This window comes from Microdochium trichocladiopsis (genome assembly GCF_020744255.1).
Source record: "Microdochium trichocladiopsis strain MPI-CAGE-CH-0230 chromosome Unknown B0I36scaffold_10, whole genome shotgun sequence".
In the NCBI taxonomy this organism is placed as follows: domain Eukaryota; kingdom Fungi; phylum Ascomycota; class Sordariomycetes; order Xylariales; family Microdochiaceae; genus Microdochium; species Microdochium trichocladiopsis.
Genome location: NW_025763553.1, coordinates 2,589,667 through 2,615,656, shown reverse-complemented (window position 1 = coordinate 2,615,656; position 25,990 = coordinate 2,589,667). Strand labels below are relative to the sequence as shown.

Below are 25,990 nucleotides of genomic sequence, written 5' to 3'. Positions count from 1 at the left end.
GTTCAGATCCGCTCCTGCAGCGCAATCCCCATCAAAATCCCCCGACTATCTTCTTCGCCACCCGTTCGCCCCTACGGCATCGCCATATGCAAGACCTCGATCATAAAGCTGTCCTCATGATGTACCAGACTCAGCAGGTCGTTGCCATTCTAGCGCTCATAAGCCTCTATACCAGCGCGGTCTAGGCTAGCTTTTGTCAAGTTAGACCCCTTTGGACGCTTGCGAGGATTCGATACGCAAATGTCGCAGTTTAAGCAGGAAGATCACGTCGGCTCGCATGATGCCGTAGTAGGAGTGATTAACATCCCTCCATGTGGCGTCCCATCCTGCATGGCCGTTTGAGGTATGCACGAGTTCTACTACCTCGATGATGCAATCCTCGGTGATGACTGTCCGCTTCTCACCACCGTTCTTCGAAACCGCCACAAGTATCTGGCCATCTTGATCCCAAGTGAAAGTCTTCCGCACATAGTTTCGACGGGGCGTGGTGATTGGTGAGGCATCCGATTAGCTCCTCTCGCTCGACTCGAGTCACTCGGCGCTTGTTTGGGTGAGTCTCGAGGTAATTCGAAAATCAGCCTGGGTGGCTGGTGAGGACGTGAAAGGTTTACCTGCAAACGGGTCGGCCATGCTTTCCGTCGCGGTGACCCGGACACATCACTGGGCGCGTACGCTTCCGTTCAGGAGGTCGGGGGATGCGGGGCCAGTCTTGACTGGCGGCGTACGCGCTTGGGGTCTGCCAGGAGTTTCTCTGTTGGACAAAATCAACACCGAACACTATGGATAAGCGGCCTACCACACATGACGAACCGATCTCGGTCTACGAAGATGGCCGGCACCCCGGGGCTCGTCGGCCCTGTTATAACGGCTGGAGTAATTGAGACGTCGAAAATCTGGAAAGGCGCTATCGATCGGTATGAGATGACCGCAGGCGTTCGGCTGGCGACGTTGAACAGCGTCAGCACCATCGACGACATCCTGAACAAAGTTAATAAGAACGAGAGAATGTTTCTAGGACGCCGACACAGCGGATCCAGGTCAGACAGGTTCAGGGCCTTCCTCTCGCAGAGTCTCTCTCCTATCGAGCGGCTGCTCGAGGTCGCGGCTCAGGCATCGAAAGGGGCAACTTTGTCCTATCACCAGAGACACTCACCCAACACCATTCACTGCACTGAAGAGGATTCCTCTGGATGGACAGCTCTCCACTGGGCTACCATAGGTGGATACGCCGAGCTGGCCCCCTTCTCAGCCACACTTTTGGCCCGAAGCGCGCGCATCGTAACCGAGCCCTCATCCTCGCCGCAGGGGCCGGATGCGTTGATATCATCCAGATGCTTCTGGATGACGGCAGCAGCGAGAAATCCGAGATTGACGGAAGGGACAACGAAGGTAGCACTCCGCTGACATTCTCGGTGCCCCTGGGCTACGTAGAGGCAGTGCGGGGCTTCTTCCAGAGGGGCGCCGATGTCAACGGTCTAGACGCGTACCAAAACGCTCCTCTTCACTGGGCCATTGCGCACGTGCCAATGACACGGCTGCTCCTGGAGAAGGGGGCTCGCGTCAACGCCAAGAACAATGAGGGCAGAACGGCGCTCCATTGGGCGGTGCAAGAAGGGCAGGAGGAGGTTGCCAAAGTGCTCATCGGGGCCGGCGCCGACGTCAATGCGGCAGACAAGAATAGCTTCACGCCCCTCCATGTCGCGTCGCTGGAGGGGCTGGAAGGAATTGTGCAGCTGTTGCTGGCGAAAGCTGCCCGAGTGGACGCCGAGGACGTGGACGGGTGGCCGCCACTTCACGCTGCGGTCCTCCGAAAGCATGACACGATGGTGGGCTTGTTGGTGGACAGGACGGAGGACGGGCCTAAGATTGTTGCGCAGATGACAGAGCTGCTACAAGACGGCGCGGTACAGGCTATGTGTGACGAGAAAGCCCAGGAGAAGTCGGCTGGGAGCACCGTGGTCAGCTGTCTACAGTACGCTGCCAGTACCGGAAAGGCCGAAATGGTGCTCGCGCTCTTGGAGTTGGTACGGATATCGACGCCGAGGGCGATGTCGGAGGCTCAACTTGACCGTGCCCGCAAGCTTGTGTCATACGGACATCATGCAGCTGCTTTTGCAAAACGGTGCGATTGTCAACAAGCCCGACCGCAACGGATGGACGGCGCTGCATTATGCAGCCTGCAGCGAGGGAGGTTTGGAATTGGTGAAGCTGCTGCTCGAGAACGGTGCCGACAATGAAGCAAAGGTTCATCGGTGGACGCCTCTGCTTCTCGCGGGAAAATACTGGCTGAATGACAGTGCTACTTATCTCGCTACCAAAGCGGCCAATATCAACGCGGAGGACTATCACGGTCGAAGAATACTGCACTGGGCTGCCTGGAACAACGGCACGAAGCTGGTGCGGCTCCTGTTAGACCGAGGTGCTGATATCAACGTGGCGGGTCGCTGGGGGAAGACTGCCCTGATCTGGGTGATTGAGTCGATGAAAGGACGCATGACGGAGCTGCTCTTGAAGCGTGGAGCAAGACAGTACTGTAGCAGGTCAGACATCGACCCACTTAGTTCCCGCTTATCGTTTTACTTGGCTGTCCCCCTACACTCCACTCACACTCATGCAATGCTTGCACGTTTAGCCAATGGGAACCGTTCGCAGTCTCAGGGATCGAGTTACCGCTTAGCGATGTAGTTGGCTCCCCATATTGTGGCTTTGTGGTAGAGCTCTCGCTGGTTTGACGAGCCCCATTTGACGGCTGCATTGCACGGTTGCTTTAAGACGATGCTCAAGTTCCTCGGGTATGAGGATAATGTATAAATGGTGTTCTGTTCTCCGCAGATTGAATCTTTCCGTGATCTCGAGCACGTACACAGCTCACGAACTCACAATGCCACCCCACCTCCCTGACGAGATCATCTTGATCATTCTCAGCAACCTCGTTCCGACCGACATGCAGCTCAGCATCAGAAGCCTGTCTTGTGCGAGCCGCGTCTCTCGTTTGTTCCGCCGCATCGCGGAGCCTCTACTGTATTGCCATCTCCACCTCCCGACGCGCAAGGTCCTCGAGACACTGTGCAACCGGCCCGAGCTAGGCGATCACGTACGCGTCATCGACGGGCATAGTGGCGGCTTATTCTGGGATGAGCGCGGAGCCGTAAAGAGCCTTCTCCACGATCAGTTCCGTGGACTTGTGAGGCACAAGTATTGCTGGCCGGCGCTTGATGCGTTGCTGGAACACCTGATTCCTCCCGAGTTGGACCCCGATAGGGACGACAAGGACATGCCCTATTACTTTCTGGACACGGCCTGCCTCACATTGACACTTTTTCTGACGCCTCATGTCGAGAAGTTGAACGTTGGTATGTTCCCGCAGGAGACGCCTGACATGCTTGCGCGACTGTTTGAGTTGTGCGGAGACCGTCACCCCATTCGACACGAAGGGGGATCAGGCGGAGATATGATGTCGAGAATGCCAGTGCCGCTCTCGGAGCTGCGTTCTCTGTACTTGTTCGTTGAAACCCTTGGCCCCGGCCATGTCTATTTCGACTCAGCGAACATCCGGCCGCTGGTGCTGTATCCCGGGCTTCAGACATTGGACCTTTCCGGAATGGACTGGGGCGGCACAGGCGCGGATACAAGCTCAGAGGCCAACGAGGCAGATGAAGAGGACGAGGCCGATAGGGGCGACGATGACCACAACAACTCTCGGCTTGAGAGGACTGGGATTCAAACCAACCAAGCAGTACCTGGTTGGCCACCCACGAAATATACCTTCCCAGGTTCCCATCCAAACACGAAGAGCCTCAGACTCTACGATAACTACCCTACTAAACCCGATGGAGTGCGGGAGATGCTTGTGGCTTATCCTAATCTCCACACCCTGGTTCTGGAGGCATGTGAGCACGAAGGGAAGCGCGAACCGTTCGATTTCACGGAGTACGGTACTGTACTCCACAACTACGCCAGGAACCTGCGCCGTTTCGAGTTCGAGCAGGAGAACGTCTCCGATGCCGACTTCGAAGGACACGACAGAGGCGCGATCGGGTCTTTGAGGGACAACTGGACGCGCCTCGAGCCGCTGCGTATGCCCCTTGCTGCACTGCTCGGCCAGGATATAACCGAGCAGCCGGACCTTTGTGATTACTTGCCGGTTAGCTTGCGCTGGTTCTGGATCACCATGCCGGACTTTGAAAACGCACAGATGTATTTAAATGCGCTGGACGGGATGCTTGACGATCGCAGGCTGCCACGATTGGAATGGGTCCTGGTCATGCTGCCTGAGGGATCTGAGCTGCTTGGGGGCGATGAGCTGCCTGACGGAGATGATGGGTTTGGCGTTGAGCCCAGCGGATTCAATCTGTTAGGACTCGGCGAACGCCATATCCTGTGTATGAGGAAGTCCGCCTGTGTCGTGCATACGCCGCCGGGGTGGGAGGGAGCCCGGGTCGAATCATCCGTGAGGCTGCCTTAGCTGTACTATGATTGGCAATGGCCTGATTTCAAAAGGAATCTACCAAAGGCGTAGCTGAGGTATACGATCTAGGGAGGAATCTGGGAAAATTTAGGGTTAAGAGTGGACTTAAATCCGCTTGGAAAAGGGGCTGGAATGAGATGGATTTGCTGCGTGCACAGACCGTTCGTAGGACATGGCATGTCCTACATGGGAATAAGAGGGACGTCGAGGGATGCACGATCGGCATTACATATGTGGGGCTTGTTGAACCCTGAAAAACCGACTCAAATCCGGGGTGGAATAAGACAGTAGGCGTCCCTCCTGTCGGAAGGTTCTCAACAGCTAGAAGGGTATGATAGACGACGGGCAGGGACGGGTAGGGGCAGCCTTACAAGGCAGCCAAGCGTCCCTGACCGTCACGCATTGATGAGCAGAGATGGAGTGCTGAGCCTGGGGAACAAACATGTCAAATCGTGTACAGCGACAAAGAAATCACCTCGCTCGGCTCTATGGCACGTAGTTACGGCGCATTAGACAAAATAGCGAGTCTCAGCACTTCAGTACCATGGTGGAAACCTCTCATCAGGCGAATGGGCCTGTCGGGCACCGCCCCGTGAACATGCAAATTGCGAGATTGAGATAATAAACACCACCCTTGGAGAAGTTGTCCTCCATACGTGTCGCTATCTACACTCCCCTCCATGCGAACCAAGCGGGATGATGGCGGTATGCACCTTCATAATACAGAGCAAAGAAGCACTATCGCGTCCTATGATCTATTAGTATTCAATTTGATAGAATAGTAATCCACCGGATCGGCAGTACTATATTGCTCTAAGTAAACAGGGTTGCGGCTGCTGAAAGGTTGGCCAGCCACGACATACCGGGCCCAAATCACCATCCCGCAAGTCTTCGGAAGAATGCTGACGACACAGCCCTGCGTGTTGCCCAAATACTAATGTTCAATCCGACAAGATAATGGGCAGGATCCGGAATGAAATCGCTATACACGAACTACCAGGAAGCCAGGCCAGCCCTTCGAGATACCCAGCACTATAACAGGAGCAACCGGTGTGAGCTAGACATCCAAAGTATCACCGAAGCATTCCAAGTATGTCTGGGAGCTTGAATGTCGTCTACATGGCACGTGATCACCTTGTCCACGGCAGTAGCCAGAACTCCAAGTCACGCCTGGCCAATCACGGCAAAATGCGCCGACTGCACGAGCGAAGCTAAAACGACGCTGGTAGACCCAATAGCCGGGGGTGGGTTGCAGGAGTGGATACGACACCGAGGGCGTGGCCTGCCAGCATTACCGTGCTTATGTAACCAGGCACAAACGCACCAAGCAATGAGTCAGAGGTAATGGCCACACACGTGATTGTCAAGAGAATGGCGCAGCGACAAAGCCATAAGCAACATGGCAAGACAATAGGGCGCAACTGGCTGCGCCAGGTATGAACGTGTGGTGCGAACCCGCGTCTGCACTCAGAACCGCGCATCCGGCAGTTCTCCCACGGAAAGACACGTCGTTCACATACACCCGAGAAATTTATTTGCTATAAGTGACGGCATTCTCGCGCACGGCAGCGGAGACTGATAGACCTTCACGCAATAATCACCCAACCCAGAGGAAGACCAACATGCGAGAAGAAGAAGGCGGCTTAGCCTTGGCGACTCTTGCCAAGAGGCTCCGGAAAAGGCTCACCCGCGCATCACCGCACCACCGGGCGCCGAATAGGAGATTACCCCTCACTGACGCCAACCACAATCTCCCCAAGGGCAACGAGTACCAAGGAAGCGCAAGGGCGGGGCGGGAGCACAGAACACCACGTCTAAGAAGAAGAAGCGCGCAACCAGGGATGCCTCTGTATATGCGGACACAGGCTGGACGTGGAACACCCTGGCCAATTCGAGATGGCGGTGCAGAACCTCATTACGGCCAATGGCGGTGGGGTGGCCATGGCGAATTACATCTCAATAGGGCTTCTAGCTGCGGCATATGACACGTTTGCAAGCCGAGTGTGAATTGCTCATATTCTTTTGTCATCGGCGTCGGCGCTACGAGCATTAGGCAGGAAGCAGCTTGAACCCATGCCCTTACGTTAAGAGGGCACTGCAGCGTTGCTCAAGCTACCCGATAAACTTCCTCGCTACGCTACTTAGTTAGAAGTATGGCACTCTTAAAACCTCATGGTCGGCACACAATGTAACCACGGTCACAGGAAGGAGCATTGCGTGAGTACCGTTGCCTGCATGTGAACACCATTTGCGCTAATGTTGCGCTAGTATAATGCCTTTAGCTTGCGGCAGGCGAAGCTGTATTGACACACGGCCTCTATTTAGTCTCTGGACATTCCCGCCCGCAGGTCGAGGTGAGGCATATTTTAGGCCGAACCAACAATTCCAACACACCCGCTGGTCCCAAATCCGAACATAAACAAGAGTGGCAATGCTCTTATCATGTCGCCTAGGATTCCCTACGCTGTACCCAGGTACACAAACTCGCCATCTTCAACAGCGCATCACCACCTACACTTGTCGAGGCATTATAGGCTGGGACTTGCCACTGCTTCCTGGCCACCAACAATCCTCGGGCTAAGCCCAATTCGCCCCCCGAAAAGCGATTGCCTGGATCAGAACCGGCGCATAGTTCGAACAACCACTTTCTCCGCGACCCTTTCGGTCGCCAAGTACGCCAGCCATGGCCGCAAAGCTCGACCTGGAGCAGCTGACTCAGGTCTTCCGGTCTCGTCCTGACATCCTCGAGGGTATCCGGCACGCTGCCGATTCCGATGTGCGGATTCAGCTCTTCGACGACGTCGCCAGCTTCATACACGGCCAGACAACCTCTGCGTCGTCCACAACAGGCTCAGAGCCCTCGCTCAAGCGACGGCGCGTCGACATTGAGCCGACGAAAAATGGCAGCGCCTTGGAGGTCCCTTCAGCGCAAGATGTGGCCGCGGAAAGCACACTGCTTGAGGTCAAGGATATCTCAGTATCCATACCGCAGCGCAAGAAGCTTGACTTGTGTTTCACAAAGCAGCACATCTATGCCAGGGCGACAGGCACCACGATACCCGTGACAGGGGCTATATTTGCATGGAAGAACATAGGTACAGTCTCACTATTTGGGTGATCACGCAGCAGGGGAGACGAAAGCATGCGCTGACCACAGTCTTGATCTGCAGAATATGCGTTCTACCTGCCAGTGCCGGAAAAGGCCCAGATACAACACAACTACATCCTTTTCCCACGAAACTCGTACTTTTCTACGAAAAATAGCCCTGCGCCCGAAGACCCGCTGATGTTCACGATCCCTGCGGGTGCCCCCAAACCAGGAGCCATAGGCGGCCCGAACGCGGCAGCAGCGGCCTCTGTGTCAGACACATTCACCACGCTCCTCCATTGGGCAATCAACAAATGCCTACAAGCAGCGGGACACAATGTGCAAATTGTCGCGGCGGACCCGGCCAAGTTCCACAGCATGATAAAGCAGCCACACCGGCCGAAAGAGCAAGCCGTGCACGTCAAGGCGTTCCGAGGATCCAAGGACGGCTACCTGTTCTTCCTGGAGAACGGCATTCTTTGGGGCTTCAAGAAGCCGCTCATGTTTATTCCGCTGGACCGCATTGCGTCCGTAAGCTACACCAGTGTCCTACAGCGGACATTCAACATGGTTGTGGAGATATTCACGGGCGAGAAAGTAGACGGCGAGGAGGAGACGGAGGAGATTGAGTTTTCCATGCTAGACCAGGAAGACTATGGCGGTATCAACGGAGACTATGTTGCACGCCACGGTCTGCAAGACCGCAACATGGCGGACCAGCGGAAGGCCAAGAGAGAGCTGATTGAGAACTCCAAGGGCAAGAAGGGAGAGGAAGGCGCAAATGGCGCGAACGGCGAGGAGGCTGCTGGCGAGGACGACGGCCTGACAGAGCTGGAGCGGGCACAGAAAGAGGCGGAGCAGCAGCTCCAAGATGATGAGGATGAAGACGAGGAAGACTACGATCCGGGCAGTGACGGTGACAGCGATGGCTCGGGGACGAGCTCGGAAGAGGAGGACGATGATGATGATGCGAACGGTGAAGCAGCTGCGGATGATGATGAAGAGGACGATGATGAAGAAATGGGTGATGGTAAGGAATGAGGCACGATGTGATGCACTAGGCTTTGAGGAGTCATCATACCCAGCAGGAAGCATGAGTCAATGCGAAACGCTCGAAGGACAGCCTACATAAAGCTTCCCCAAGTCGTACTGGGACATGAATGGCAAAGCGAGGCTACATTTAACCTGCTTCCTGGTTTGTACCATTTGCACCACGTGAGGATCTAATCCATGTGTGCCTGCATGCCAAAGGGGTATCCCACTTGCCATGGAGATATTTCAAAAGCAGTCGGTGGTAGAAGGACAGTGATGGCAACGGAGATAGGTATTTGGAGGCGTCACAAGACAAAACCATGGCCCTCGCTTGGCTGGCTTGACCTGCGGAGAAAGCCCTTCTGACGGAAATGTACATAAAGAACTATGCCTGACACCCTTCGATGCCATCTCTTGAGACACAATTCTAGGCATCATAACCTCGGATACCAAGACTCCCAGCCTACTTGGCACCGAATCGGCCTAGGATACCGCTCCCAACCAAACAAGACAACAATAGCTCGAGTCACAACTTCACTCGCACTGCGACATGTCCGTCAACACAACTCTTGCCACCACTGCCTCTGGCATAGTGCCGGTGCCCAGCCTTCCTCTCACGGCCGCTGTGCCTTCCGGCGGCATCATGTCGTCCTTGCACACAACGGCAACGTCCGAGGTCGCCGCGCCTAGCCACATGCTGCCCATCGCGGTTCCCCCCATCCCACGACCGACGGACTTTATACAAGAGGAGTCTAACTTGACCGTCACACTCCGGTCGATGTCAGGCTCTGAGGATGTCGTCTATACGATCCCTCCCTGGAACCCTCCGGCTCATGTCCTAGCATTCCCCATCACAACCTTGGTCCACGAAGCTCGCCAGCTCGCCGTCCCCACCATGACCGACGAACATCCCGTTCCCACGGGCACAGAAATCCCTCCCGTCTTCCCTCCCGTCCACGGCCCAGGCTGGCAGCCACCCAATATCGCGTCCCCGTCGGCAACCGAGTCGACATTGGAGCCGGTTCACACCAATGTCGCGCGCAGTGCCCCCGAGGACAAGTGGACCTTTCTCGGCGATAAGTTGGAAGAGCGCGCGACTTTTCATGGTTGCGAAACCGCCGGTAAACAATGCCCATCCTCATGTAAGTGCAGAAGCCAAGTCAGTCCCGCTCAGGCCCATGCTCAGTCCACTGCTTTGAGGGAAAAGAATGACGACCGCAAGAAGCCACCACTCTGGGCACAAAGCTAACAATACGAGCCTTCTGTGCCAGCTGTCAGACCAAGGTCCATCATCAGCTGGCCCGTGGTCCTCCCCTTGTCCGTCTACTGCCTGGGCGTCAGCCTGGTCTACGCAGCACGGGAGAAGTACAGACGAGCAGCCAGGTCCAGATCTGACCCCGACCCCGACGACGAGGACAACAAGGACAACAACAGGAAGTCCAAATACAGAGAGGGACTGGAGACTGAAGGCCGCAGGAACTAGCGCCGTGCTCTCCTCCAACAATAGAAACGGAGGCACAATCTGTCACGCCTCTCCAGACGTGCAGTTTTCTCATGATACAGTTCAGGCCCATGCCCAGCATGGAAGTCGCTTGCGGAATCCGTCCCCTTCTTATCCTTCTGTGGTTCCAACGGCTCCATCGGCAACCATGACCTCCCCAGTACTATGGTCAGGCACCTCGCGCACCGCCTCGCCGCCCTGGCTGGATTGTCTCAAGCACAGAATAAAGACCGCCATCGCGAAGTGGAAGAAGGGCGAAATGTATCCCCTCAACTGCCAGGTCAAAGGGTACGTGCTGGCGCTGTTGGCTGTTCTTGCGTTTGCCGCCTTAGTGCTGTGATAGAATGGCCTGACGCCTTTCAGGTAGTTGGTCAAGGTATATAGCACAAGGGCTGTCGTTCTAGCAAATCATAAACGTTACACGAGGATTTCGGGCAATCATCCCAGATGTGACTATTGAATGCATATCCGCCACATGCAAGATTTTCGCCTCACCAAATCATATCCCATTCTCTCTCCATGTAGCCTACTCTCCATAAACATGAAGAGGCGCCGGCATTCAGACTCTCGCGCAGAAGACCCGTGGACGACTGTATGATGGTATATTGCATTGACTTTCGACAGTAAAAGAGCCCCGGCTTAGCACCGCCGAAAGTGTCTTCGAAAATAGTTCGCACCAAGTCATCCCAGAGAGCACGTGTCTGCATGTGCTCCGCCCCTATTCTCGGTGCCAACGCTCTAATGGTGTGTAGGAGAGCTTCTCCCCTTTACGACATAAATCTGTATTCAAACTTGAGCTTGCCCTTCCAAGCATCAAGTGACTAGGCTCCATCTCATGCCACACCTGCCTCTCCATTCAGCCCGTAGGCGTGCCAGGATGTTAGCTTCCACGGCCTTGATCTCGTTGATGCGTAGCCAGCCCTCCTGTGGGTGGTGTATCTAGCATCATATTCGTCGCCCTCGCTGGCCTTGTCCTGCCCCATAGTAGATGAAATGTGGCGTTTGGTGCGCACTCTCAATCGACCACCATTGCGTCCTCGTGGCATCCATTACACCGCCATCGGCGACTGCTTACAGGCATTTTCGCCTCCGAGCGGATACAGTCCTCGTGGTAAAAGGGTCGATCGCAATCCTGCGATATCAGTCAGCCAAGCTGCACACCACACCTCAATATAGAAACGTACCTCATTATCACATATCAGCGTCGAAGGACCACGGACTGGCTGACCACACACGCCACAACCTGACGCAGACCTCCTGCCTTCAACCCTTGGTGACGCCGGTTTTGGCTCCTCAGATGAAACCTCCTCCGCGTCCGCCTTTGCGTCTCGCAACATTGCAAATGCTTTAATGATCGTCTCCTGTGTCAGTGAGTTTCGGGCCTTCAGATAAGTGAGATGCTTGGCGAACTCTATCATGCGACTTTGCCGTGAAGTGAGCCAGGACGCCTTCTCCTCGATGAAGCTGAGGTAGACATTCTGAAGGTGAGGCTCGGATGTTATACGCTGCTTCAGGACAAACGCATCCCACTCGCAGATGTACTCCTTCTCCTCTGCATGCACGTCGCTGTAGTCAAGAATAACATCCCGGTGTTTTTGCATCAGCCAGGAGTCGTCCACGGGTGGTGGTTCTATCAAGGCCCCAGGTGCGAGCGTTGCCTTCGTCACGCGGTTGTAGAGCGGCTGCTTGTTGTCCGGGATCAGCTGCCTCGGGTCCTTTGGCTTCACAGGAAGCAAGCGCTGCTGTATCCATTAGTTGTTGTAGGACAAGTGCACTGATCGGGGCCCAGGAACTTACCTGCTTCTGATGCGATACACGAGGCTTGGGCTGTTTCCGCGGAGTCATCTCCCGTGCCGGCTCACTTTCCGCATCTTCTGGCTCTGGTGTGGGTTGGCCATGTTGTGATATCAAGATCCTCATGCCGTGCTTCCCACTCAAGTCGAGCCTGAACTTGAATTCCGGATGATCCTCTGTGTGCTGCAGAAGCAATGCCTGAGATGGATGCGTGGCATAACATCGAATGCAACCGAAGTCAGCCGTCGTGACTTGACCGAGTTGTGGAAGCACCCAGGTCACGCGTCCCGCCTCGAGGCCACTCTCTGTGGCCTTGACTTGCTGTTTCCGTTCCTTCAGGCCCTTCCCGCGGGCTTTGTCGCTCAAGGCTTTGAGGTTGTAAATCTGCTTCTTCTTCTGTCTAAGAGCTCGTGTTGGCGTGACTGCTTCTCCAGTCTCGTCAAAATCTTCATCCGGTGGTGGTTCGTGACCATCCCCTGCACGTATGATGTTCTCAGTCTCAGCGCTCTGGTTGAGTTGGCCACTCGTGAGCGTTTCTAGAGCACCGCTTGCTGCCGCCTTCACCTCTGAAGGCGATTCGACTGGCCTTGCGCGCAGAGGCGCGCCTGCATGGTTGGTTGGCCATCTCAGATCGATGTCCAAATCCAAACCAGCATCGGCCTCGAAGCCGACCTTTCTCCTGAGCTTCACGGGCGCTGTTGTCCGGTGCTTGTCAAATTGGTATGTTGTCTGGGCCGATAGAACCCAGCGCTTTCCTGCGTCCTTTGCGTCATCTCGCTGCTCCTTGGCAAGGAGAGCTTGCGGAGGCCAGTTCGGGTCGCCAGCTGACTCCAACTCGACAGAGATAAAGTAAGAGTCTTCCAAGGTGAAGAGATCGTCGTCCTCTCGAAGAACATAGATCTTCTCCGCGGGAATATGGAAAGGCTTGGTGAGGTAGATCCGAGCCATCCGGCGACCCCCGTCAGCATCTGACGGCACCTTGACGTTGCAGATTTGGCTGTCACAGTAGAGGATCCGAAGCTCTTCTGGACGTGGCGCGCGACAGATGATCAACTTGCAGCGACATCTAACAGAAGTGGTCACCTTGTCCTTCTTGACTGGAGATCCAGCGCTGGCGTCCTTGGTGGATGAGTCCGGAGTGAGGACCGGCCCGCCCCTTTGAGTGATTTTAAGCACCTCAATACGCAAAGCCTTCTCAAAGTGGCAGGGCTCATCTGGCAGAATTTTGCCAACCAAGTCACCGAGACCTCGGTCTGCCGAGCTCTGCGAGAGGCGGCGCCGCTTTGCTGGCCGATGCCCGGCGTCGTCGCCATTGCCGGTGACGCCATGTTCACCGTTTGTTGTGAAGATGCCCTCCGGAGCATACGGCGACAGATGGCCGACGGCGGTCTTCCATGCCCGGTGGAGGAATGGGAAGTCGCGCTTGAATGGTGTCGTAGCTGCCATGTCTGAGGTGGACCGACCATGAGAGCAGCCTGCCACGACGGCGCGACTCCTTGATTATGACTGATAGCTGTGATCACTTATGCAGACCATGAGTGACGGCAACCGTCCCCCGCTGCACACGGCGCGCACGTGGACAGGACGGCGGTTCAAGCACGCATGCTTCAACTATACAGTGCCAGGTGCCAAGTTCCCGCACGGCACTGGAGAGAAGACGCCTCGTGGCGGCGCGAAAGACAGGATTATCCGCTTGTGCCGACGCAGCCAGATGAGAGTCAGGCGTGGCGACGTGTTGCTTAATTGGAGTTGATGTGCATGAAGGATGACTAAAGGAAACAAGAATAATGGGGGACAATGCGCAACACACAAACGCGCTCGTTTGCGTGGCGATGTGGACGTGTTGCCCGAGACACGTGAGTGTAAGAGAGCGACGGGAACGGTGCGAGAACACTGAACGAGGATGAGGCGCAGAGTGAAGATGATCTCGGGCCGGAAAGTGAAGCGCGTGGGAGCTGGCTGGCGATGAAAGAAGCGACGCGTACCGTGCAACGGCGCTACGGCCAGGGGGCGTGCCTGTCTGGGATCAAGCGCACAGTGCCTGTGATCCCATACACACTGTTGAAGATACGCCTGTCGTTCCAATTACACCTGGCGCAGTGTCACGATAGACTACACGGTGATATCCTTGAACTCAATGCTTTCAGGGCGGCGATTCATAGAGCTGCATGGCGTAGATCAACGGCACCAGTTCCAATATTGCAGTCACTCCAAGGTTACAGCAAGGGCGTCACATCTGCCGGCGAAGTAAATGACGACTTGCAGTTTCTTTGGCTTACTATTACGAGCTCGTGAACAATCAATGGCATCGTCTGGGCTCAGCGACCGCAAAGCCCGGAGTCGCAAGCGAGTCTGTGGTTGATTTCTTCACCAGATCTTTCAGTACGAGCCTAGCTCAACTCCAGATGAGCTGGCGATAGAGCCAGTCTGCGCCTTAGAGGAGACAACTCAACCCTTAGCGTTACCCCCGGTATGATTCTCCTTGATAAATATGCACCTGTGTATGCTTCGTCACCTTCTATTTAACAAGCCGGCGAGGCCAGTAACTGCCAGTGGTACAGAACTGCAACATCGCAAGAATCGTGGTGGAGTGCATGATAAAGCTTGCCCATGCGAAGACGGGATGGCGTGACATGCCCCACCGCAGCCTCCATTCCCCCCTGGAGCTCGTCTGCAGGGAGCCACAGCGGGGTGCGTAACGCGGGCACTGTGGGCCAGCGGCTGCCTGCCTGCCTGCAGGCGGATCTGCACTTGCTTTGTGCAGTCGTCAGTGCTTCAATCCTATTGTTCCACTTCCAACTTGAACGAATGCTACGCCCTATTCAACACAATTCTCACACGACCGCCTCACGACGACTGCACCCCCGCGATTCGTGATCCTCGATCATATCTCTTCCACCTCTCGCGCGCTTCAATATTCGACAGCCTATTGCCATGGTCCCCGACCTCTCATGCTCCAGCTTTGCAGATTCCAGTCCAGTCTAGCCATTGCCTCTTCGACTAGCAAGCCAAGCTACTCCTAATGGACCTCACTGCTCGCAACAACCATGCCTAATACCGGGCCGAGTCGCGGCTTGCGATCTATACCTCCTCGTGCCGCCAAAATCAAGAAGCCAGCTCGACACACTCGCGCAGCCGCAGCGCTCCTCGCCTCTCCAGACACAGATCAAAGCTTCTCAGATGACGTTGAGCCAGTTCCGGTACAGCAGCCAACCGTCAATAGAAAACGCCCTTCGAGGGCTGCGTCTCGGACTGCTCGGAAGCGCATGCGAGGGACGGACAAAGCGTCCACAGCACAAGGATCTCGACGGTCAAAGGCGAACTTCAAAGACTCGGTCAAGCTGAAACAGCCGACATTCACTTACCCTGGCAATGACCTACCTTACCATGTTTGGCTGCGCATATTCGAGTATGTGGCTGCACCTTTGCGGGATCCGAATGCATCGTATAAGGAATGCGACGAGACCCGGCGCTCCCTCCTTTTAATGGCCAGATGTGATCGAATCTTTTTCGAGCCTGCCCTGGCAGCAATTTACAAGTGCCCGCTCCTGCTATATCCGGAGGACTTTGCCGCTCTTGCGAAGCGGTTGCGTTTGAAACCCCAAGAAGCGTCCTTCAACTACCGGCCCCGGATCGAGATTCTTCGTATTAATGTGGATATATAATGAGAGTACGGACCGGAATGTGGGCCTTGCAAGAAGACCTCATTTGAGGATGAGAAAGTGCGAAGCGCACACAGATCGTCGGCACACTCGGCGGAGGGAGAGCGCTGGCTGTGGGTCTCCAGTACTTGCCTCTCCGAGACCTACATCGAATCCAACTGAGCTTGACTCCGTCCCCCGAGCCGTGGCGGCATCAATGGGGTACAGACGACCGCGTCGCACAAAAGTCCGCTGATAAGTCCGCGCTGGTGGAGGCGTGATATGATGCGTGGGCATGGCTAGGAGCCGATAGCAGATGTGGGGAAGGTGGGCGCACTTCGTAGAGACCAGCTACATCGTTATCGGGCACCACCAGCCGACGACGACGTATCTGTGTGTGAGGGCGGTGCTCAATGGAGAGTCCAAGGTCGAGAATACTCTTGGCGTGCCCTTAGCGTGGACTCCCCCCGTAGTCGACGTTTCCATGCCCTCTGAGCACGCCGCCAGGTATATATCTCGGCCAGAATTCTCGCAATGTCCCCTGTTATCAGTCGTTCATTGGGGTCCGGCCTGCATTCATTCCTCCAATACCTTTCGGCACTCTTGCACTCTCCGCTGCTTGTACCATAAAGTTCTGCTTTGGCACTCTGACCATGAACGCGACGGCTGGAGACGCGATGGCCAAGGCGAGAGCCACATCGAGGTGGACCCGCGCTTGGGCGATCTTGCAGCAGTGGATGTCGCCGAAAAGGCCCCCATCGTCCTCGAGGAGGAGCCAGCGGCTGCCTACCTCCGCGTGCACAGCGAGTGGGCAGACTACGAGCCATCAGAGGCTGGAGCTGTGCTCCGCAAGATCGACTGGCGCCTCATGCCGCTCATCATCGGCACCATTACCATTGCTGCGGTTGATGTATGGCCTTCCCCATCCGTGAAACAACAGCCTGTGGCTGATCACGGCAGAGGCGGCCGTGCTGACAATGCAGTAGAAAATCCTCATCTCCAACGCCGCACTATACGGCATGACGACGGACACGCATCTGGTCGGCCAGCAATACAGTTGGGGTGAGTCACAGCCATAACCACGACAACCATCGGGACATGTTGCACGGAGCGGAATACCCAGACTGACTCCTTTCTTTCACCAGTCGGCTCGATCTTCTATTTCGGTTGGCTTATCGCGGAATACCCCGGCAGCGTCGTTCTGCAGAAGTTCCCGGTGGGCAAGACGGTCGGAGCTGCTGTCGTTGTTTGGGGTATTCTCGTGATGTGTCTTGGCGCAGCTCAGAACGCGGCAGGCCTCATGGCGCTTCGTTTTCTCATGGGTGTCTTCGAAGCGCCTCTATTTCCCAGCTGTCACCATCCTGAATACCATGTGGTATAAGAAGCAGGAGCAGCCAGTCCGCATGGCTATCACATTCATGGCTTTTTCCAGTGTAGGACTCCCTAACCCTTCTGTAGGAGCAGACTACCGCCGTACCTCCCGCTAACAAATACGTAGCTGGTCACGGGCGTCGTCTCATATGTCGGGATCCACGATGACGATATCTACAACTTCGACGAAACGGGCTTCGCGATGGGTAAGATCTCCGCCGAAACTGTCGTTACGACCTCCGATCGACGCGGCAAGCCAAGAGCCGTACAACAAGGTAATCAGGAATGGGTTACAGTAATCCAGGGCATCGCGTCGTACGGCTATTCGATCCCACCATATATCATCTTCGCGGGGAAGGTCCACCTCGACTCCTGGACTGCGAATAGCCCTCTACCGGCCGACTGGGTAATCGCGCTTTCAGACAATGGCTGGACGACGAACGAGAGAGGTCTAGAATGGGTAAAACACTTCGATTTCCATACGAAGAGTCGTACGAAGGGTACCCACCGCCTCCTCATCCTCGACGGCCACGAGAGCCACCATTCCGTCGACTTCGAGCTCTACTGCAAGGAACAGAACATTGTAACGCTCTGTATGCCTGCTCATTCGTCGCATAAGCTCCAGCCTCTCGATGTTGGGTGTTTTGGACCTCTAAAACGGGCGTACGGTAAAGAAATCGAAGGTCTTATGCGGGCGCACGTAACCCATGTTTCGAAGGAGGACTTCCTCCCAGCCTTTTATAAGGCGTACGACGCTGCGATGACAAAGTCAAACATCCAGGCAGGCTTTAGAGCAACTGGCCTAGTACCGTACGACCCGAATTATGTGATTTCGCAGCTAGATATGAAGTTTCATACGCCGACACCGCCAGGTTCCTCTGCTGGACTACCACCCCCATGGGTTTCAAAGACGCCGAACAACCCAATTGAGGCCGAATCGCAGACGGAGTATATTCAAAATCGCATCGTACGACACCAGAATAGCTCTCCGTCGTCCATTATTGAGAGCCTACGGCAGCTGAGAAAAGGAATCACAATGATGGTGCACGAGCAGACCCTTATGCGCCATGACCTCGCCGAACTTCGAGATGCAAACGACCGCCTTAGCCGCCGTCGTCGTACGAAAAGAAAACAGCTCCAGAAAGGAGGGTCCCTAACGATTGACCAGGCAAAAGATTTGAAGGCTCAAATCGACGCGACGGAGCAGTTAAGGGCGGAAACGAGTCAGAATAGTGGTCGTACGAGGAGGCCCGAAACACGCGCGCGACGATGTGGCGTCTGCGGCGAGCCCGGCCATAATGCTCGTACGTGTCAGAAAGTTGTATCTGCCTCTGAAGAAGAGGATTCTGAATAGTTTCAATTGATTTAAGGCGTTGTGGTTGATTTGACTTATATATTGTCGTACGAGTGCCTTCAAAGTTGGCGGGTCACTTGTATTGGCGGGTCACTTGTGGATTACGTTACTCGTGTCGTTCAGGAAATGAGGCCGTATTCACCGTTTGCCTCGAACATGCATCTCTCGGCATAATATTAAGGTTCGGGGCTATTGTTGCAGCACGCTACGGCCGTTGTTACCTAATGTACGAGGACCAATACAAACAGTAGCAGCTTAAACCACAGGGTACGGGCCGCTATGATGATTGCATGGGAGAATTACTTCAGAAGTCATTGGCATTTTCAAAATGCTTTGCATGTGATTTTGCTAGTAAGTGCCTCTATAATGTAACCTTTGGTGTCCGTGGCGCTAAAAGCTCGTATACCGGAAAAGGCATTGCCCGTGATTTGGGTAGGAGAACCTCTACCAGTCAATATTGTAGCACTGTACTGTTGTAAGTTATTGGGTCGCTGGGCGTCGGCAAGGTTAACGAAAGCCAGAAATGGAGGGAGGTGGAGCTTTTATGGACGATGCATAACGTAAATGCATAGCGAGTGGGCCAGCATAGCGAGTGGGCCACCTCCATCACTTCACTAGAATTCCATCTTCTAACACATCTTACTCAACAACCAGCCATGGAGACCCCTTCTAAAGATAACCAATTGAATCTCGCTCTTCAAGCTATGGACCGTGATCCTTCCCTTTCTATACGCCGCGCAGCTGCAATCTACAACGTCTCTCGAACAACGCTTACCCGCCGCTATACGGGGACGCCTTCTCGACGCGATAGCCTACCAAATTCGATGAAATTAACAGAGCTAGAGGAGCAGACGATTGTCGACTATATTCTCGACTTGGATGCGCGAGCATATCCTCCTCGGCTAAGTGAGGTTGGAGAAATGGCGAATCGACTGCTCGATAAGCGGGCTGCGCCACGCGTCGGTCCACGCGATTATGTTTCGTACGAGCTCAAACCACGCGCGATACGCGTCCGGGTCTTCGCAGAGGACCCTCTGGTAGTCGATTCTTCGATTAAAACGCGTACGGATCTCAGGTCGTCGTCGTACGAAGTTCGAGGCCCAGTTCGTTCCGACGCGTGGCGCGTCGCGTACGCGGAGGAGTCGATCCGCCATTTCTCGAACACCACTAAGGCGCGGTGGAAACGAACGCGAATCTAGGTCGAGTACGTATCGTACGATGCTATCCTCTTCGTACGAAGTTAATTTCTGGCAGGGTGGTCGTACGTCTTGTTTTCGCTGTGCGCCACGGTATCGGTCCCGGAGCGTCGTACGAGGTATATTGTAGATCTGTGCAGCCTTAAGTACGCTTAATTTTGGGTCTGATCGAAGCGCATTTAGCGCTAGAATAATGTCGGCTTCGTTTAATTGCTGTGGCATAATTATTGGTGGAGAAAAAGAGGAAAGAAGATAGCTTGTACGAGAGGGACAGGAAAGTTGGCGGGTCACTTGTATTGGCGGGTCACTTGTGGATTACGTTACTATGGCAGGGGCGTGCAGTTTATAATGTTGCGCCAAAACTTTTCTGGTTAGTAGGAAGATACTTCACACAGCCCGATCTTCCGTGGAATGGGCAACGATTGGAGGTTCTTCAAGAGACGCAAGCCCAAATGCAACTCTCAAACTTTCTCTGATGGAGTATGCCTCGGGTCCCTTGATGCTAGGCATGGTTCAAATATCCAAAACCTATCGTGGATCGCCAGGGCATGGTAGACCTTCTCTACCCCAGTCGACACCACGTTGTTGTAAAACTCGGGCCACTCGAATCCTGTTTCAGTGTCGTAGTTCAGCCTTGGAATGCCACGACTCCCGACAGTGTCGAAAATGCCCATGAACTTTATTGGTGTCCGTACTGCGTGACTGACTCTCGATCTGAAATCGACCATCTCGGGCGATGATGGGTGGTGGATTGGGTGTGGGTTCCGATACAGGCTGTAGGCCTGATCGATGAGAGCAATGTTCGCTGGATTTTGCATAATGATGATGCAGCAATTGTTGATCAAACCGGCAACGGATCTGACAATGTAGGCTCCTCGGCTGATGCCGAACATCCATACCTCAGTGTGAACATGTGGTCCCAAGTGAAATTCTGGACAATGAACCTGTAAACCTCGGTGCATTCGTCTCTCGCCTGCGTTGCAAAGGCGCCATTCCACAGGTAGTTCGTAAACTTGCCGTTCGAGCCGACTCCGTCGAAGTAACTGGCCCGTATATCTTGCGGCGAGCCCGGTGGCGAGGAGTATGAAGGCTGTGGCGCTGCCATATTGACCCCGATCATTGTCGCGAGGAGGTGGATATTGCTCCTGGTGTTGGTTGTGCGGCCGCACCATGTGCCATCGTATAGGACGATCACCCTCCTTATACCAGGTGCTGCCGCCATTTCAGCTCACATCGAGAAGTTCAGAGAGGGGAGGAGATGGTGGACATGGTCTGACTGATGTCACTCGTGACGCTGAGTTGAGGATAAGTATTAAAGGCGAGAAAGGAATCACATGCTTTTTCTCCTTGAAACCTTTGCACGCAACCCCCCTATAGCTCTCATTGGAATGCAAGTCAGCTTCAGCCTTAGTGGTTATCGAATTCCTCGGCATTCTCCGTGTGGTAGTCGTGAGGTCATCAAAGCCGGTTGCTTGCATAAGTGAAACTCGAAAATGAGACCTCATTCCAAGGCGGACTGTTGCTCGTCGCACGCCTCGCCACTGAGTCCACCCAACCCCCCGACCGATAGTAGAAGGGAAGCTTTGTTTGCATGCCATGTGCGAGCGTCTGGGCCGCGAAGCTCTCGACGCCTCTTGTGAGTTCTTCTCCTTCTCATCCATGATCATGGTTGAAATTCGTCTTATGCCCTCGCTTTCATTCTTCTCCCCTTGCTGTCTTGATGTGGCGTACAAGCCGCGGCATCCCTAGCCGGAGAGGCTACCTACTTTACGGGCCACCAGGGACCGAAAAATCCACTTCAATATCCCTTAATCGACTCGTCTCGTGAGGTGTTAGACAGGTCACGGCTTTCATCCTTAGCAATTCATTATCGGTTATCATAAGGACCTGCAGGATCTAGCACGTACGCTCCATGCATATTCCTCCTGGGCAGCACCCAAGCACCCAGGCCAGGAATGAATCTCACTGAGCAACACTGAATCAAGAGCCGAAGAGTGTTGTGACTACCCTGATCGCGGCGGTAATAAACAGATAATCAGCGTAAAGCCTCGGCGTCACTGCATCCAGAATGCCACCGGCGCTAATCTTTTCGCAAGACACGGCCAAGGCCTGGAACGCTATAGCAGGATTACTCAGCACTCACCCTGCTGAGTTTGAGGCAGCGAGGTTATTCAGTACCTAACATGTGACGGATATATGATAGCAACGATGTTAGTCGAGAACATCTGACGAGCAGTCTTACTCTTGCGCCGTACCTGCCCGTCATTCCGGTCGGTAACGAGCCACACACACACACGCGCGTACGCGCGTGCGCGTGCGCATATTTATTGCGCCCGGTGGCTATCAACCAATAGGGCCACCCTCCCCCTCGACAACCCCATTTCTTGGCACCGGCTGTTAGCCGTCTGTTAGGGCTGGGTTTAGCCGCCTAGTATTGCAACCGACAATGCACGTAAATCTTCGCCCAAACGCATCTCCGCCCTAATAGAGGAATTTTGGTCTTCCGTTCTTGGAGCACGAGAGCAATCGACAACGAAACGCATGCACCAACTAGGATGCTGGTGGGGGTGGCGCGCCACGAGTCGGGCCTGGTCGAGAGCTCCTGCCACTGGTATCCGTGCCACGCCCCACTCTTTAGGATGGCGGTCAAGCCCACCACCAAAAGGTGGTGCTCACCACATCGCCACACCACCCATATCGCCACTTTTTCCTCTATTGTAACTCGAATCGCTTCAGCAACCGGCATGGATAGCCAGTTTCGTAAATAGATGCCATAGCAAGCTTCCCTGACGTCCGCCATAAGCGTGCCTCTTTTGCCGTCTCAAAATAGCAACGTTTGAGTGCGTTACGATACTTTAACTCTGCTGCCTCGACCACCTTCCGGGCGTTTGCCACCTCATCTTCCTGCCGCTGTACCACCATTTTGCGCCCATCGGCAACCCGAAGGCGCCCTCCATTCTGTAATGTGATATTCTTCATGGCCCGGCGTTGTTTTTGAACTCTTTCCGCATATCGGGTGCGTCCGAGGTCGCGTTTTGTCTGGAGTAACTCCACCGCGTTCATAAGTGACCCCCGGAGAAACCGACTTATATCGTAACAAAAGCGTGGATCAAGATCATCAACGGACTCAAGGACCTTCCCAATCTTGTCAGCAACCTTGTTTATTTGACGGACTGAAACGGGCGCTGAGCAGAACGAAGACCCGGAGTGTTGGGACCTATGAGACGGCCCCGGCGGTGGACTTGGTGTCTTTGCCGGCATACGCAGTCGCAATTCGGCAAGGACAGCTTCAGGATTATATGGCCAAATACCCGTCCGTCTGAAGCCCGATATAATTGTCGCTTTTTTGAAGGCTTGGCTGCGTATTTGTTGAATATAACCGAGAAACTCTAGCTTGGTGATGTCGGCCACGCCGTCCCGCACAATAGCGTCAAGCGCCTTCCCTATTGGTCTTTGCACTCGTGTTGCTTCGCTCTCAGGCCTACACCGAATGGCGAAACTATTGTTCTGTTCCTACATATGTCTCTGCTCTGCTCCTCTGCTCCTCTTGCTCCCTCATTTACTCCCTTTTCTGTTCCCTTCCCGCCATCCCTCCTCCGCTCCCCCTTCTGCCTCTATCCGTCTGCTCCGCTCTCTGCGCACTTCTCTCCTCTTCGTTCTCCCCTCCACCCCCCTCCATTTTTCTCTCTCTTTATTCCCTTCCTCTACCTCCCTTTCTTGCCACTTGCAGACTGAAACTCCCACACCCGTGACATACCATTGTTGCCCTGGAGGCACAGATTCCCCATGACGGCCGGATTGGGTAGATGCTGCGCGTTCATTGGTTGGCCGGGTTAGTTGATTTTCTGTGTCGCCGATCAGTGGCAACTGGCGCGAGGCTGACTAATTCGGAGCCTAGGTGGCTCGGTCGTGGCGGCTTGGTGGCAGGCGGGCCGGTTCCCGAAGTAACGCCGGCATCGCCTAACGCCGACAAGAGCAACCTGCAGTCCCAGATAACAACAAACGCGTCATGGTGCCAGATCACACCCTCACGCGCTCTCAACATCTACAATCCTCAATCCCGACCTTCTTCCAATTGAAACATCGCAGCTTCGTGTCTGGTCCGCCAGAAGAGTTCCACCACCAGTATCGACCATACCCAAGTTTTGTCAGACTGCCCACCCCTCATCGGCTGCCGTCCAACCTTCCAACTTTGGCCCAAACGAGCCCTCGCCTCGCCCGACGAATACACTCGGGCTTGTCGTTCCACCGTGGTGGCTGCTTGCCTACGCTACAATCATAATGGATGAAGAGCTGCAAAAGCTGCGACAGTTGCTACGAGAGGCCGAGAGCCGACGCGAAGAGGAGCAACGCCGACGCGAAGTGGCCGAAGAACTTGCAACAGCATCACAACCGCAGGACCTCCAGCAATATCTCGAGGCCTGTCACTCTCTCAACCTTGCTATTCAGGTCGTAACTGACCAATCTTTGACTACGCAAGGTGACACTACCAACCCGACCGGCCGAATTTTCCCTCGACGAATCATCCCCTGGGACGACTTCGCAACGAGACAAGGGGAGATCTGGGACGACCTCTCGATCAGCGACCTTTTCTCCTCCCTGCCCACCTTCCCATCTCAACATCAGTTGGAATACGTCAGGTCCTTGCTCAAGCCTATTAGCAGTGAGCTTGGGCTCCGGGACTTTGAGCGTGATGTCATCGAAAACGCGGTACAGAAGCTGGTTGATAGGGCATACATGGATCCGCTGCTGCGAAGCAGTCTCGGCCTCCAGGGAACCGTGACGTTCGAGAGCCATACGAATCTCGGTACGACTGACGACGACCCCATCTCCGAGCCCATGGAGCACATGTCTCTTGGCAGGGGCGGTGCCGATGCCGCAGCGTCGGCGTCGGCGTCTGCCCCGAAGCCACCGGGCGCTCCCAAGGCCCGTCGCAGGGCGAGGGGCAAGGGTAATCGGGCGGACCAGTTCTGTATATACAGGACTTCGGACGGCCAGAATGTCCCGGCACTCGCTATCGAATACAAGGCGCCACACAAGCTGAGCGTCGACGAGGTCGTCACAGGTCTCGAGTCGGAAATTCGGCCGGAACGTGACGTGATCAACAACGACGGTCAGGGCTTCGCCTTCACGGCCAGGGCACTTACCGCAGCTGTCGTCACCCAACTCTTCTCGTACATGATCGGCAAGGGCATCCAGTACGGCTACGTGTGCACGGGAGAGGCCTTCGTCTTCCTCCATATCCCGGACGATCCTGCTACCGTTTACTTCTCGGTATGCGTGCCGAACCTGGACGTTATGGACGACGACGAGACAAGGCTCCATCGCACGGCCGCCGCGCAGGTCTTCGCCTTCATTCTCCAGGCTCTCCGCGCGAGACCGCCGCCCGAGTCATGGCATGACGAGGCCGAGAGGCTTGATACCTGGGCTGTCGAGTACGACGATATTCTGAGGAATATTCCGGTGACGGAGCGCAAACGCAAGGAACCCCGCGCCTCTCCCTATAAGCCCCAGCGTTGGAAGGGCTTTAAGCGATCGCCAATTCGGACCCGCTCCCGCTGCCAGCAACTGGACGCTAACGTTGGACGCCCAGAGGACGACGACGAAGATCCTCCTTCTCCTACTCCGAATCCATCTCGCACCGGCGGGAAAGTGGTGCCGTCGACGGGACCGGGCTCGGGGGGTGGTGGGAAACGAGGACGGCGCCAAGGCGAGCAACGGGAGCAAGGCCAAGCGACGAAGCCGAACATACAAGGCCGGCCATTCTGCACTCAACAATGCCTTCTGGGATTAGCATTTGGCGGGCCCACGGACGAGAACTGCCCCAACTCGGACCATCACGGGCAGGGGCACATCGACCGGCTCGAGTTCCTCCGCCGCATCAGAGACCAGCTTGCCATGGACCGCGGCCGCGATGCGGATTGTGCGCCACTCCATCGATCCGGGGCGCGCGGGTCACTCTTCAAGGTGCGGCTGTCAACCCACGGCTATACGCTCGTTGCCAAGGGTATGGAGGGTCTCGACCGTGCCTGCATGCAGCACGAGAACGAGATATACGACCGACTCCGGGCCATCCAGGGGAAGCACATCCCCGTCTGTCTCGGCAGCATAGACTTAATTCGGCCATACTATTACGACAGCGGTGTTTACGTGCACTTCATGTTTCTCAGCTGGGCTGGGCGGCCCTTGTTTGACTGCGGTGATCAGACCAACAAGGCGGGCGTCGTCAAAGCGGTCACCACGATATTCAAGGCAGTGCACAAACTGCGCGTTCTCCACCGTGACGCGGAGCCACGCAACATCCTCTGCGATACAAACAGTGGCAATCTCATGGTTGTGGATTTCGAACGTGCAGAGTTCCGCGGTCGCCAGCCTCTCGGCTCGATAGGCCGTAGTGGCCTGAATCGGAAGAGGAAGCGTGGGGCATCACAGAAACAAGGGAAGGACGATTTTGCGAGAGAGCTAGAGTCTGCTGTGGATAACGTTTCAAGTTGTGTTGTGCGCCTACCCAGTCATGCAGTCGCTGGGTAGGCAGGGGACTTGAT

The 25,990-nt window shown here is 55.1% G+C and overlaps 10 protein-coding genes across 10 annotated transcripts; 7 read left to right on the top strand and 3 right to left on the bottom strand.

The window, feature by feature from the left end:
* Nucleotides 1–1,421: 1,421 nt before the first annotated feature.
* On the top strand, nucleotides 1,422–2,523 carry B0I36DRAFT_232349 (ankyrin repeat-containing domain protein; the record flags this gene model as incomplete). Its single annotated transcript, XM_046149149.1, has 2 exons — nucleotides 1,422–1,772; nucleotides 2,245–2,523. Coding segments are annotated over 2 exons (630 nt in total), but the record flags the coding sequence as incomplete, so codon positions are not given.
* A 358-nt stretch (nucleotides 2,524–2,881) lies between these two features.
* On the top strand, nucleotides 2,882–4,465 carry B0I36DRAFT_388216 (uncharacterized protein; the record flags this gene model as incomplete). The annotated part of the gene is made up of 1 exon (XM_046161230.1): nucleotides 2,882–4,465. One exon carries the CDS (start codon nucleotides 2,882–2,884, stop codon nucleotides 4,463–4,465), a length of 1,584 nt encoding a protein of 527 aa, XP_046007743.1.
* A 2,686-nt stretch (nucleotides 4,466–7,151) lies between these two features.
* On the top strand, nucleotides 7,152–8,597 carry B0I36DRAFT_377351 (uncharacterized protein; the record flags this gene model as incomplete). The annotated part of the gene is made up of 2 exons (XM_046160549.1): nucleotides 7,152–7,563; nucleotides 7,639–8,597. The coding sequence occupies 2 exons, from the start codon at nucleotides 7,152–7,154 to the stop codon at nucleotides 8,595–8,597; spliced, it is 1,371 nt and encodes a 456-aa protein (XP_046007742.1).
* Nucleotides 8,598–9,138: 541 nt separating this feature from the next.
* On the top strand, nucleotides 9,139–10,515 carry B0I36DRAFT_388214 (uncharacterized protein; the record flags this gene model as incomplete). The annotated part of the gene is made up of 2 exons (XM_046161229.1): nucleotides 9,139–9,730; nucleotides 9,860–10,515. The coding sequence occupies 2 exons, from the start codon at nucleotides 9,139–9,141 to the stop codon at nucleotides 10,069–10,071; spliced, it is 804 nt and encodes a 267-aa protein (XP_046007741.1). The 3' UTR covers nucleotides 10,072–10,515.
* A 435-nt stretch (nucleotides 10,516–10,950) lies between these two features.
* Nucleotides 10,951–13,368, bottom strand: B0I36DRAFT_394103 (uncharacterized protein). The gene is made up of 3 exons (XM_046161487.1): nucleotides 11,887–13,368; nucleotides 11,274–11,831; nucleotides 10,951–11,221 (listed from the first exon to the last, which is right to left on the bottom strand). Exons 1-3 carry the CDS (start codon nucleotides 13,327–13,329, stop codon nucleotides 11,105–11,107), a joined length of 2,118 nt encoding a protein of 705 aa, XP_046007740.1. The 5' UTR covers nucleotides 13,330–13,368; the 3' UTR covers nucleotides 10,951–11,104.
* A 1,562-nt stretch (nucleotides 13,369–14,930) lies between these two features.
* B0I36DRAFT_334664 (uncharacterized protein) lies at nucleotides 14,931–15,496 on the top strand (the record flags this gene model as incomplete). Its single annotated transcript, XM_046155376.1, has 1 exon — nucleotides 14,931–15,496. A coding segment is annotated over one exon (566 nt), but the record flags the coding sequence as incomplete, so codon positions are not given.
* A 512-nt stretch (nucleotides 15,497–16,008) lies between these two features.
* B0I36DRAFT_354183 (uncharacterized protein) lies at nucleotides 16,009–16,905 on the top strand (the record flags this gene model as incomplete). Its single annotated transcript, XM_046157276.1, has 2 exons — nucleotides 16,009–16,564; nucleotides 16,670–16,905. 2 exons carry the CDS (start codon nucleotides 16,009–16,011, stop codon nucleotides 16,903–16,905), a joined length of 792 nt encoding a protein of 263 aa, XP_046007738.1.
* A 2,861-nt stretch (nucleotides 16,906–19,766) lies between these two features.
* Nucleotides 19,767–20,732, bottom strand: B0I36DRAFT_334644 (uncharacterized protein). Its single transcript, XM_046155375.1, has one exon. The coding sequence runs from the start codon at nucleotides 20,261–20,263 to the stop codon at nucleotides 19,907–19,909; it is 357 nt and encodes a 118-aa protein (XP_046007737.1). The 5' UTR covers nucleotides 20,264–20,732; the 3' UTR covers nucleotides 19,767–19,906.
* Nucleotides 20,733–21,596: 864 nt separating this feature from the next.
* On the bottom strand, nucleotides 21,597–22,315 carry B0I36DRAFT_334642 (uncharacterized protein). The gene is made up of 2 exons (XM_046155374.1): nucleotides 22,135–22,315; nucleotides 21,597–22,101 (listed from the first exon to the last, which is right to left on the bottom strand). The coding sequence occupies exons 1-2, from the start codon at nucleotides 22,243–22,245 to the stop codon at nucleotides 21,874–21,876; spliced, it is 339 nt and encodes a 112-aa protein (XP_046007736.1). The 5' UTR covers nucleotides 22,246–22,315; the 3' UTR covers nucleotides 21,597–21,873.
* A 938-nt stretch (nucleotides 22,316–23,253) lies between these two features.
* Nucleotides 23,254–25,976, top strand: B0I36DRAFT_425157 (uncharacterized protein; the record flags this gene model as incomplete). The annotated part of the gene is given in 3 exon segments (XM_046162313.1): nucleotides 23,254–23,277; nucleotides 23,344–24,412; nucleotides 24,428–25,976. The coding sequence occupies 2 exon segments, from the start codon at nucleotides 23,727–23,729 to the stop codon at nucleotides 25,974–25,976; spliced, it is 2,235 nt and encodes a 744-aa protein (XP_046007735.1). The 5' UTR covers nucleotides 23,254–23,277; nucleotides 23,344–23,726.
* Between the last annotated feature and the right edge of the window lie 14 nt (nucleotides 25,977–25,990).